Source organism: Stegastes partitus, unplaced genomic scaffold (genome assembly GCF_000690725.1).
Source record: "Stegastes partitus isolate 25-593 unplaced genomic scaffold, Stegastes_partitus-1.0.2 Scaffold1052, whole genome shotgun sequence".
In the NCBI taxonomy this organism is placed as follows: Eukaryota; Metazoa; Chordata; class Actinopteri; family Pomacentridae; genus Stegastes; species Stegastes partitus.
Window position 1 is genome coordinate 12,509 of NW_007578783.1, and position 12,451 is coordinate 24,959.

The 12,451-nt window shown below is 41.0% G+C and overlaps 1 protein-coding gene across 1 annotated transcript; it reads left to right on the plus strand.

The window, feature by feature from the left end:
• Positions 1-130: 130 nt before the first annotated feature.
• gfm2 (GTP dependent ribosome recycling factor mitochondrial 2) lies at positions 131-12,410 on the plus strand. The gene is made up of 20 exons (XM_008295491.1): positions 131-382; positions 471-549; positions 2,523-2,568; positions 2,650-2,747; positions 2,834-2,959; positions 3,047-3,135; positions 3,227-3,315; positions 3,420-3,480; positions 5,902-6,087; positions 6,186-6,266; positions 6,360-6,508; positions 8,718-8,858; positions 8,957-9,056; positions 9,145-9,331; positions 10,274-10,350; positions 10,431-10,569; positions 10,657-10,842; positions 11,394-11,509; positions 11,593-11,775; positions 12,095-12,410. Exons 1-20 carry the CDS (start codon positions 341-343, stop codon positions 12,221-12,223), a joined length of 2,304 nt encoding a protein of 767 aa, XP_008293713.1. The 5' UTR covers positions 131-340; the 3' UTR covers positions 12,224-12,410.
• Positions 12,411-12,451: the final 41 nt, after the last annotated feature.

A 12,451-nucleotide genomic window follows, 5' to 3' on the forward strand; every position in this document is an offset into this window, starting at 1 on the left:
AGGCGATTCAGAGTCGATATTACTGACCGGAGCGTGTCTTTCATACACGGAACTAAACATCACAAACTCTCAGGTGTGCCGGGGACGTATTTTGAGGTCGTGCCTCAAAGCGTGACATTTGAGCGTCGCTAAGAAGGACGTGAAAATGCATTCATTTTTGTATAAACTCAGTATCAGACTAACTGTTAATTAAAACTCCACCGGTCTGTCCTCGTGTTTTGGTGTCTGTTCGTAATGAGCTGACTCTGCTCGTCCAGTCTTCCTCCTGATGTTCCTCCAGTAGGAGTGAAGCTTTATCTCATCCTGAGGAAGGAGTTTGGAGGATAGGACAACATTAAAGATGCCTGGGAGAGCATTGCAGACCTTTAGCAGGATGATGTGGGTAAGTATAAGGTTTCTACAATATGTGTTGTCGGTGATAAACTCTGTATACTCCCTGTGGACTGTTAACAGGCTGCTGTTGTTCTCAGGGGAGGAATCTGTTGACTGCTGGGCTGCAGCGCTGTAGACTGAGCTGTCATCTGAACAGACACTACAGCTTCCTTCCAGGTATGTTGTTTTCAGAAGTACATGTTTAAATGAATTGATTTGTAGTTGAATGTTCTCACCGTGCAGCGTGGGTTCTCTCCGGGTTCTCCGGCTTCTTCCCACAGTCCAAAAACATGTTGAGGTTAACTGGTGATTCTAAATTGTCCGTAGGTGTGAATGTGAGTGGGCTTGGTTGTCTGTCTCTAAGTGTAGCCCTGTGATAGACTGGTGACCTGTCCAGGGTGTCCACTGCCTTCACCCTGAGTCAGCTGGGATAGACTCCAGCCCCTTGCGTTACCCTAGTGAGGATTAAGCGGTGTACAGATAATGGATGGATGGATGGATTTGTAGTTGATCAATTTGTCAAGCAGTGGCTAACTAACGATTCCAGAGTTGGTGAACAATTATTAAACATAATTTAAATGATATAGATGCTGAGGTTTGACTGATAATTGTGGACTTTTTTCAGAGTTGTTCTCTTTCTAAAATTTCCAGCCTTTTTTCTCCAAACATACATTTAGTGATTGAGACTAAAAACATCTATAATAACTTCATGAGTTGAGCAACCTCCCTACTCACCCCACCTGGCTCCGTGGAATTGTTTCCTCTTCCCCAAGCTCAAGGGGTCATCAAGGGGACCTGTTTTGAAGATGTGCATGACATCAAGATGGCTGTGACGACGGAGCTACAGAGGATCCCGGAAGAATCCTTCCAGCAGTGCATGGTGGCAGTGAAAGCTGGGAAAGAGTGTTAGACTCCAGTGGGATTACTTCAAAGGGAAAACTTGGAGTTTGTAGTTTGGATTTGAAATATATGTTTTGTGACACCAGTCCTGGAACTTTTCTGACACACCTCATAGAATCACTACTCCAGTGGCTGCTAAAGTTCTATATTTTTTTTCCTATTATCTGCCATTTCTTAATTACATAGTTAAGGAAGAAACACACACCTGAAAATATGTTGTGTTTTTTGTGCAGTCTTTTCTGTCTTTGCAGGCATCAAATATTTTAATTTTAGAGTATTAGAGTAGACGCTGCTAAATTTGAGGAGTCAGAGTATTTATATAGCTTTGAAATTTGCATCACTGGTGGCCTTTCTTTGCGATGACTGTGAACAAGCCATAGCCTTAAAAAAGCTAATAGGGTTCTGAGACACTGGTAAAAAGCTATCTGAGAGCTGTTTGGGTACATCTCTTGGGGTACCCAAACATTTTTTAAAATCAGATTCCCTTTTTTTATCGCTCTAAAATTGTACAAAACTAACATAGCAAATAGTGATGCATGATATTAACCTTTCTGGCCGATACCGATATCCGATATTAATATTCTGATATCGCCGATAATCAGTCTTACCAATGTCAATATTCAATTTTTGTTCACACTGAAAAATGAGTATAAGTGAGCACTGTGAGAACATTAAAACTATTCAAAAGAAGCCCATACCATATTAGACCGCATGGTCTTGTTTATTATGTAGCAAAAGTAAAACATATTTAAACATATTTAACGTTCAAACCCTGAACCATTTAAGTAAAAACATCTGTGAAATAGAAGCAATATCAAATGTAGAGACGAAGGTGCTGCTGTTAGACAATCATTGGTTTTTCACATCAGTTAAATTTGTTCATTGCACCGATACTGATATATTGGATAAAACAATCGTCCGATACCAATGTGGTCGCTGATATATCGTGCATCCCTAATAGCAAACTAATCTTGCTTAGAATATTAAATTGAATGTTTCACCTTTAACTTTATGCCTTTTGGAAGCTCCATTCATTCTGCATTTATTTATTTGCAGTAACAAAAATTTCCACCAGACTTTGCGTGCCACTGTAAGCAGTTGACAAAGTTTGTGTTGTTATTATTTACATTTTATTGACATTTTGTTGACAAAATGATTTAATCTTTAATCAGTGAGACACTACACAACGTCAGTAGAGACTCATACATGCCTTTACTATTTCTGTTAATCATCGTAACTTTACTTCACAGATGAAATCAAATCCCTGCGGGCTGTGGTCAACCCTGATATTTCCAAGTAAGTAATTGCTTTCTGAAACAAAACTCTGATTTGGATGTTATTCTAGGATTCACGCTAACCAGTGGAATGTATCTGCAGGATCCGAAACATCGGCATTATGGCTCACATTGATGCAGGAAAGACGACGACCACAGAGAGGATGCTTTATTACTCTGGTTATACAAGGGCATTAGGAGGTGTGTGTGGGGAAATCAATTCGTGGACATTGTTTATTGTCTGTAATTTGCATGTTTGTTTATCAGTTTATTTCTGTTGCTTTTAGATGTAGATGACGGAGATACGGTCACAGATTTTATGGCTCAAGAGAGGGAGCGCGGCATCACCATCCAGTCAGCAGCAGTCACGTTTGATTGGAAAAGCCATAGAATAAACCTCATAGACACCCCAGGTAAAAATACTCCAGCTTGAGAATAAAATATCATACTGTAAATGAGAAGGAGCAGCTGCTGGATTGAGCCTGTCTGTGTGGTTACAGGACATGTTGACTTCACCCTGGAGGTGGAGCGGGCGCTTCGTGTTCTCGACGGAGCGGTTGCAGTGTTTGATGCATCTGCTGGTGTCGAGGTTAGCTCACTGCTTTAAAACGGCCTCGCTTTTCGTTAAAAAAAATTCAGCATATAATTGATGGCTTCTGTTGCCTTTAAAACACCGACAGGCTCAGACTCTGACCGTGTGGAGACAAGCAGAGAAGCACCACGTCCCCTGTGTCTGCTTCCTGAATAAGATGGATAAGCCTGCAGCGAAGTGAGCGACCCAACGCCTGACCTTTTACAGCAAGCTTTGCTTGCTTTTCTTTCACAAAGTTGAACTAAAAACTTTCTTTGATTTTTTTTATTTTTTTTTCACAGCTTAAGTTTCTCCATTGAAAGCATAAGAGAGAAATTGAAAGCCAATCCAGTCCTCCTGCAGGTAGGCCTTTAAAAACTACAGTCTGTAATAATAATCTATCTCTTGATGAACGGTAACTATGACATGCCATTAAAGCCTTTCTTTACAATGACTATACTTAATTAGCATGTAAACATATCTTACTAATGAAATATATGAATGATTCAGTACGAAGCGTTCTACCTCAGTTTATTCCAGAAACAAAGCATGAAATTTTTATTGAATTTCCCTTCTGGGATAAATAAAGTATTTTTCATTTCATTTCATTTCATTCATTCATGACCTCTGGATCAATGCTTGGGTTAAACAGAATTTAACAACAACAAACAAAGATTAGAATTTGGACACTGAAGTTATAAAATCAGTCTATAACATTAAATTAAAAGCCAGGTTAAATGTTAGGTCTTTGTTATTCCCTTTTTAAAATATGAGGAGCGTTTACCATGTGTGGTTCCACAGTTTAGACGCCTAACAGCAGAAGGCAGCCTCACTGACATTTCAAAGGAAAGCAGTGGAGGGCGCTAGTGATCTGGTTGGAACATTGAATGAAAGAAAATCTCTGGGAGCAGCAGAGTTATTTAAAGCTTTACAAAGAAAGAACTTGAAGTCAATTCTGAAAGACACAGGTGGCCAATGCAGTGTCTGATATGATATGATCTGGTTTCTTTAAGTTAAAAGTGCAACATTTTACAGAATTGATACAGCAGCTAACAATTATGTGCTGTGTAAAGATATAGAAATACAGGAGATATAGTAATGGTGTCCTTAGAAGAGATTGAAGTCACACCTTCTCTGTGTGCGTGTTGCAATCTGAGCTTTTTTTTTCTGTCTTTCGGCATCTAGTCCATATGTGTGCATGTTAGTGAGTCCCTCCCTTTGAACTGTTGCATCAGATCCTTCTGCATTTCTGCTCTGGTTTTTGTGTGTCTGATCTGACAGACCACGGACACAGAAACAGGCCAACTTAACTCGAACGGACAACAACTTGCTGAGATCGTTCAACGTATTTTAGAATGTTAGTGTGAGCTGTTAGTGGTGGTGGGATTATTTTTTGTTGGCTTTTGTGTGAACAGCCTTTTTGGATGTAAATGAAAGTGAAGGAAAGGGAATGCATGGCTGACACCCCTGTTTGTTTTGGTCTGAGATGCAGGTGCTCTAGTGACATCCAGTGGTTCTGACTGGACCTTTAGGACTCTTAATGCAGAATTCTGAAACAGCTGTAGTTCTTCCTGTAGCCTTCATATGTTATCCAGTTAAAAAGAAATTACAATAGCAGCTGTCTGAGTTGAAAAAGGTCTGACTGTTGCAACATGTGTGAAATGAAAAAAGGATGTTTCAATTTCCTTTTTAAAATGACAATTAAATGAAGAAATATCTCAACTCTTGGTTCAATAGAGAACTTCAAATCCATATTGATGAGCTGCTGTCAAAGCTGAGACTGAAACCAGGCTTTTGTTTTTGAAACGGTTTTTCTTTATTTACGAGAAAAAAGAATTGCAGAAGCGGCTTTCTGCTCTGTTGGACTATTGGGATTAATGGATGGCTGGCCAGCTCCACTCTCAGACCTTCAGATGCAGTATTTCAGTCTGCCTCGAGATTCATCACTGGAGATAGTAATGAGACACACAGTCGCCGACTACATCAAAAAGAATGTCTTGCCTGCTTTGTCAGCAAGGAGGGATCAGCATTTGTTTTTATTTATCTATACAGCTTCTTTATAAAAGCTCTGCCCTTCATCTCTCAGCCCTGCTCTGGTGGAATATTTCTAGACACAGCACTTACTCACAGACATGGTTCATCCTGCCGCTGCCATCAGTTCATCCAGAGTGAATAAGATCAGCTTTTTGTTATTGTGCTTCACCAGAATGTGATTCAGCTAAACGTACAGTTGACCTTAATCCCCTTGAGACACGTCCAAGCTTCTCCTCTTTGCTGTAATTGTTCTTAGTCTCATTGTTGTGTTTATTTGTGTCGTTGTATTCCTACACTTGATCGTATTGTTAAATTAAGCTTTTATCTAATACAGCCATGTATTCTTCTTTTATTGCTATTTGATTTTAAGCAGTTATGTATTTATTATATACACCTGAGCATCATTGATATTTAAGAGTTGTCCCTCAACGTGTGCTCCAAGGTTTTAAATACAACAAAAGAAAGAGTAAATACAGGTTATGAAAGCAGTATTTGTTAGATTCAAACTTTTGATTTCCAGCCTGCAATGACTCATCACTTCAGTTCATCAGATTTCACACAGCTCTTTTACATATGCAGTGGTATTCTTTTGAACCTGTAAACAGACTTTAATATTTAACATCAGTTTTAATAATAAGCCAGTGTATCTAAATGTATTTAAATATCAAATAGTTTGTAGGGACTTCATTGAAAAAACAAGCCATACTTATCACATTGTATGATAATTTCCTCATGAATCCCGTTTCATAGATTCCTGTTGGCAGCGGCAAGAACTTCACAGGCGTGGTCGACCTGTTAACCAGCCAGAAGCTGATATGGAAGCCGAAGTCTGTGACAGAAGACGGACGAGTGTTTGAAGCCAAAGCTCTTGACCAGTCTGATGATCCAGACCTGCTGCAGGAGGTCAGCGAGGCCAGGACAGCTTTAATTGAGCAGGTACGTGTTGGAACATTTACAGTGAATACATTTTTAATAATGATGATAAGATGTTTCAGATTTTTTCTTCCAGTTAGTATTTCTGTTTTTAACCGCAGGTTGCTGATCTGGACGATGAGTTTGCTGAACTATTACTCACCAGTTTTAGTGACAACTTTGATGGTGTTCCCTCCATCAAGGTAAGTCTTGCCTTATATTGCACAGCAGCATGAAGCTATGAAGCGCAGCAGCACTTGCGAACTCACACTTACCAACGCTGAATGTGTCTCCAGCTACAGGAGGCTGTGCGGCGGGTGACTCTGGCCCGTAGAGGAGTCCCAGTGCTGTGCGGGAGTTCTTTGAGAAACAAAGGTGTTCAGCCTCTTTTAGACGCCATCACAGCCTACCTGCCTGCTCCCAATGAACGACACCATGACCTGGTGTGAGTAAACGCTTTAACCCATAACCAGCTCAGACCAGAACTGTTATGACCTTGAATTACAGAATATAGGACATATGACATATGAAATATGTGCTTCATGTACCACAGGAGGACCATCTTAGATCACATTGTGTATTTCATGCAACAAGACATATCTGGTGCCTCCAAAAAGACTTTGACCAAAGGAATGTCACCAACACAAAAATGATTTAAAAAAAAAGAAAACTGTATATATTCTTTAACCAGTTTGGCTAATTGGGGGATTTTCTTTTCTCCTGCATAACAACATTTTTTATTTATCAAATGCAAATAAGGTAGCACACACTCATTTCCTCTCCAGTATGCGGACCGATCACACTTACTGTCGTGCTTAGTCACCTCCTAAATCAGAATCTGAAATACTTTTATTTATCCTTGAGGGGAAATTCTTTTTCATTACATGCACATTTCCCGCCCAAGAATAAAGATAGAAATATAAGAGTAAAATAAAAAATAAAGAATAAATAGATACATAAAAGGTAATGATAGGCTGCAGCCCCCTCGCGACCCTTGTGAGGATTAAACGGTGTATAGATAATGGATGGATAGGTGAAAGGTAATCGAGAAATAAATATCACAGTACAAAAAATATCAACCTCAAAAAGAAAACATCCATCCATCATCTATACACCGCTTATTCCTCACTAGGGTCATGGGGGGCTGGAGTCTATCCCAGCTGACTTAGGGTGAAGGCAGGGGACACCCTGGACAGGTCACCAGTCTATCACAGGGCTAAAAGAAAACATATTTACACATATATACAGTTAAGGTGCAGATTGTATGAAGATTTGTGCTAAAACGGTGTCTACTATCATATTTAAAGTGTGGAATTTAGCAGTTTGATGGCAGCAGGCAGGAATGATTTCCTGTGTGGCTCTGTGGTGCAGCATGGCAGCAACAGTCTATTGCTGAGCTCCTGCAGCTGGTCAGCATGTTGTGGAGAGGATGAGAAGGAAAGTCCAGCATAGTCCTGATTTCAGACAACATCCTCCTCTCAGACACCACTGTCAGAGAGTCCAGTTCCTGTTCTACAACTTGACTGGCCTTCCTGATGTTGAGTCTGTTGGTGTCCCTCACTGCAGGCTGATAACAGCAGACAACAGCAGACATGATAGTGCTGACCACCACAGACTCGTAGAACATCCTCAGCATCATCCAGCAGATGTTGAAAGACCTCAGCCGCCTCAGAAAATAGGCGGCTCTGGCCCTTCCTGTAAACAGTTTCCATATTCCTGTCCCAGTACACCTCCAGGTACTTGTACTTCTCCACCACCTCAACACTGACCCATGGATGTCGGTGGGGGTCCCTGCAGCCTTAGGCTGCCTGAGGTCCACCACCAGTTCCTTGGTCTTTGTCACGTTGAGCTGAAGGCGGTTCCTCTCACTCCACCGTCCTATAAAGGGCTAAAGGGCAGTTCTGAGCCAAGAAAATCCCTGACTGTAGAAGTTTCATATTGTTTTGCTTACTTACAAAATATGTGGTTAAACAACTACAGTGACAAGACACTGCATGTAAAGGAGAATGTGTTGTAACTTGCAACCTTCATGTTCTTAATTTGATGGACTGTAGCGGATGAAAGATATTTTTATTCATCTGTTTATTTTCATCTCTAAACCACAAAGTTTGATTTGAGAGTGGACAATACAGAAATCATAGAGAGACAAAAGTGGGTGATGAGAAATGCATCGTATCCTTTGGGTTTTTCAGGCTTTGCAGACATTGATTGCTCTGACATACTGTGTAATAGTAATGTATTACATTGGATTTTTGGCTGGTTGCTGATATATGCGCATATTTTTCCACCTATCTGCAGAGAACATCCAGTCTCTCCTGGAGTGGAATTAACATAATATTATCATTACTCATCGTGATGGTTCACTGACAGATGCAAAAACAGAAAATACAGAGCTTCTTAGTTGTACACATTCACTAGGAAAAATAGGAAAGTTACTTCAGCTTAAATGCAAAACATGTTATATTTATTTTTGGTAACATTTTCAAGAAAAACTATAAACTTTTAGCCTGACAGATGTTATCTGCCTTTAAAAGCTCATTTTAGACTAATTCTGCCCCAGTGACTATACTATGCAATTATAAGAAAATGTACATATACATATTGGATCTTTGTTGTCTGACCGTAAGCTCTGTTCATCATTTATCATCCCTCAGGCGGTGGTATAAAGATGATTTATGCGCGCTGGCTTTTAAGGTTCTTCATGACAAGCAGCGAGGGCCTCTGGTGTTCCTCAGGATCTACTCTGGCACCCTGAAACCGCAGACAGCCGTCCACAACATCAACAGGAACAGCACGTAGGTGTTTTAGTTTCATCTTTACAAGCCTGATTAACCTCGGATGTTCACAGTAGTGTCACAAACTAATCAATATGTGGAAACGCTTATGTCCACAGTGAGAGGATGAGCAGGCTGCTAGTGCCGTTTGCTGATCAGAATGTGGAAATCCCCTCGATATCAGCGGGCAACATCGCACTGACTGTCGGACTGAAGCAGGTAGATTGTGCTACATCACGTTGTCAGCCTGCTTATTTGGAGATTTTCCTCCTTAAAAGGCTCTTTATGTCTTCTACTTTCACCTAAGACAGTCACAGGGGATACCATCGTTTCATCCAAGGCATCAGCAGCAGCTGCAGCTCGCCGAGCCCAGAATGACAGCGGGGCGGGGAAGAAACGAGGAGAACATGCCAACATTATCCTCTCAGGAGTGGAGGTCCCTGATCCTGTCTTCTTCTGCACCATAGAACCACCCACCATGGCCAAACAGGCCGGTCAGTAGCAGTGATCGTATTTATAGTTGCATTAGGGTCTAGCTGTGCTGCAGCAACCATGTTGTCACTCACACACAGCGATAAAAAGTAACTAAGTACATTCACTCAAGGGCTGTACTTAAGCATAGTTTGAGGTACTTGTGATTAACTTGACTATTTCTGTTTTATACGACTTTATAGTTCCACTCCACTACATTTCTGTCGAAAATGTTGTAATTTCTACCCCACCACATTTAACAGCTGTAGGTACTTTTAAGATGTAGATTTTACACATTAAATAAAATAACAGTTTTTAAAAAACAGCACATTGTTAAAGATTAAACCAGTACTTCTCAACCTTTGAGGCTTCTACGTCTTGCAAAAAGTAGTGTGTAGTTGGCCTCACATTTCAGATGTCAACAAGTTGTCAACAGCTCCACCAAACAGTGGGTTTTGTCTTCTCATCTTCTTATGTTGTTTCATTTCAGTAAAGTTTAAATGATCCATCATGTCACCAAAAATTTGAGAGAACATCCAAAAACTGACAACAAATATGTTTATCAGAACTAATTTTATTTTTTTCTTTCCTCTTCCATTATTCATGTGACCAGTCTTCAGATTAATCTGCTCTCCCTGCATAGAAGACTGTGCTTGATGTAGTTCAAACTGGCTCCACCTGCAGCTACACCACTAACATGCTGCTGACACACTGATGCTTCACTGTTTATAACCTTATAGTTCCACGTACAGTTGTACATCAGTCAGAGGGACCAAAGTAGTACTTTTCCTTCACTTTATTTTGTTGCAAATCCTTGTGTGCTTTTATTTAAGAAGGTTTTCATACATACGTTTTACTTGTTATGGAGAATTATGAACATTTCTTTGTGGGTGCTTTTACTTGAGGGAAGGATTTCAATATTTATTCCAACACTATCACACATAATTTTTTTTGTTCCCTGAAAGATCTTGAGAATGCCCTCAACTGCCTCCAGAGAGAAGACCCCAGTCTGAAAGTCCGAGTCGACCCCGATTCTGGTCAGGTAATGCAGTCACTCAACTTACTTTCATCAGAGCATCCTCTACAATGATCCAGCTGAATGTCCTCCCTCCTCCTCCTCAGACCATCTTGTGCGGGATGGGAGAACTGCACATCGAGATCATCCATGATCGAATCAGACGAGAGTATGGCATCGAGACTCACCTTGGACCGCTGCAAGTGGCTTACAGAGAGACGATCCTCCACGAGGTCTCGACTACAGGTACAACTAGTTTTCAGATGGGGCACAGTGGGATCATTTTTGTCAGCTACATACTGCAGTCCAAATCTCTGCTCCTAAATGATGTAGATACACTGGATCGGACAGTCGGGGAGAGAAGGCATGTTGTGACGGTGGAGCTGGCTGTCAGACCCGTGGATGTCACCTCTGTAGGTGGTCATTGTGAATTAGCTTTCACAGAACAACTGGAGGCACAGCTTCAACCAGGAATCAAAGAGGCCGTGGAGAACGGAGTGCACAGCTCATATCTGCACGGTAACACTGACTAAACTAATGCCTTCTCTTATTAGTGCCCAGAAGAACTGAACTTAAGATATCTCTGTAATGTCAAATATTCACAACTAAATAAACAGTTAAACTACATTTAAGGGGAGAAAAACAGCCGTAGTTACTGTTTAACCCTGTGAACTCAGCTGACCGGCTTTATCAGGAGTGAGGGTGTAAAACGTATTTAATCACTGAGATTAAGTTATTGTTTTATAAGAAACACCTGACCTACATGCATCTCAGACACACACACACACACACACAGTAATTTAAAAGAGACACACATTGCTATAATATAAAGTACAGCTTGCTTAAGACCAAACAGCAGAAAGGTAGATATTATATTGTCTCATTCAGTATACATGACCCATGAGTTATATAAATGTTGCTAAAACTAATGAGATTACAGAAATATGTTTTCTGGCACCTTATAGAATTCAGGTACTGTGGGCGTAAAGCTCTTTTGGTCTTTCCAGACTATATTACTTAGGACATCTCTCAGATAAACAAATGGTTTTCATGCTGGCTTCCACCCTCAGGTCCAGTGCTAGGTTGCCCCGTACAGAATGTATCCACACTGATCCAGAGCGTGACAGTGGAGCCAGGGACGTCAGTTGCCATGGTGTCAGCCTGCGTGTCTCGCTGCATGCTTAAGGTAAACAGTTCTTATTTACTGCTGTGACTGTAAACGACAGCATCGTCAACAGGTGAACCACAGCTCTGCTTATCTGGATGCAGGCCCTGAGGCTGGCGGGAGGGCAGGTCCTGGAGCCAGTCATGTCCCTGGAGGTGACCGTCGGAGAGGAACACCTCAGCTCTGTGCTGGGAGACTTAGCCCAAAGACGAGGGACAGTCAGAGACATCCAGAGTCGTCATGACAACAAGGTGCTGCTAGCAACTGTGCCCCTGGCTGAGATGATGGTGAGATGATGTTCAAGTCACACGTTTTCAGTGTTGTTTGGTTTAATTTGCCAATCAGAAAATGATTTACTATTCTAATCTGTCTGTGAAGATTCTTAGTTGTAGAGCTCACGGTGCATCCAAGTGGTAAAACGAAGGCAACTAGACTTGCTTGAGATTATTAAAGTCATCTGAACTATTTTAGTACTGACTGGTGGAGAGTCCCAGGCACTTAAGTTCCTGTTGGTGAAATATCTTCAAGAATTTCAGTCAAGTTAGGTTGCCTTTTTGTTTTAGCACTTACTGTAGATGTGTTATTAAAATCCATTTCCCTGCACAGGGATACTCCACTGTCCTGCGAACTGTAACATCTGGCAACGCCACCTTCTCCCTGGAGCTGGACGCCTACGAAGCCATGAACTCTCAGGAACAGAACACTCTGCTTAAAAGAATGGGTGGTCTGCTCTGATCAGTTTTTTCACCAACTGTTCAGCACCAGAGGCCTTCCTAAACAGAGACATGACTTCTCCAGGACTTCCAGTAACTAGACTTTACTACTGATGAGCAGCCTGGGTAAATTTATAGTGTAAATATCCATTTCTAGCTATAGATGACCATGTTGTTAGTTGGATGCCAAATAAAGGTGCAACCAATTATTTCATACCCCTATTTTTTTGTTTTTACATGAAACACCACA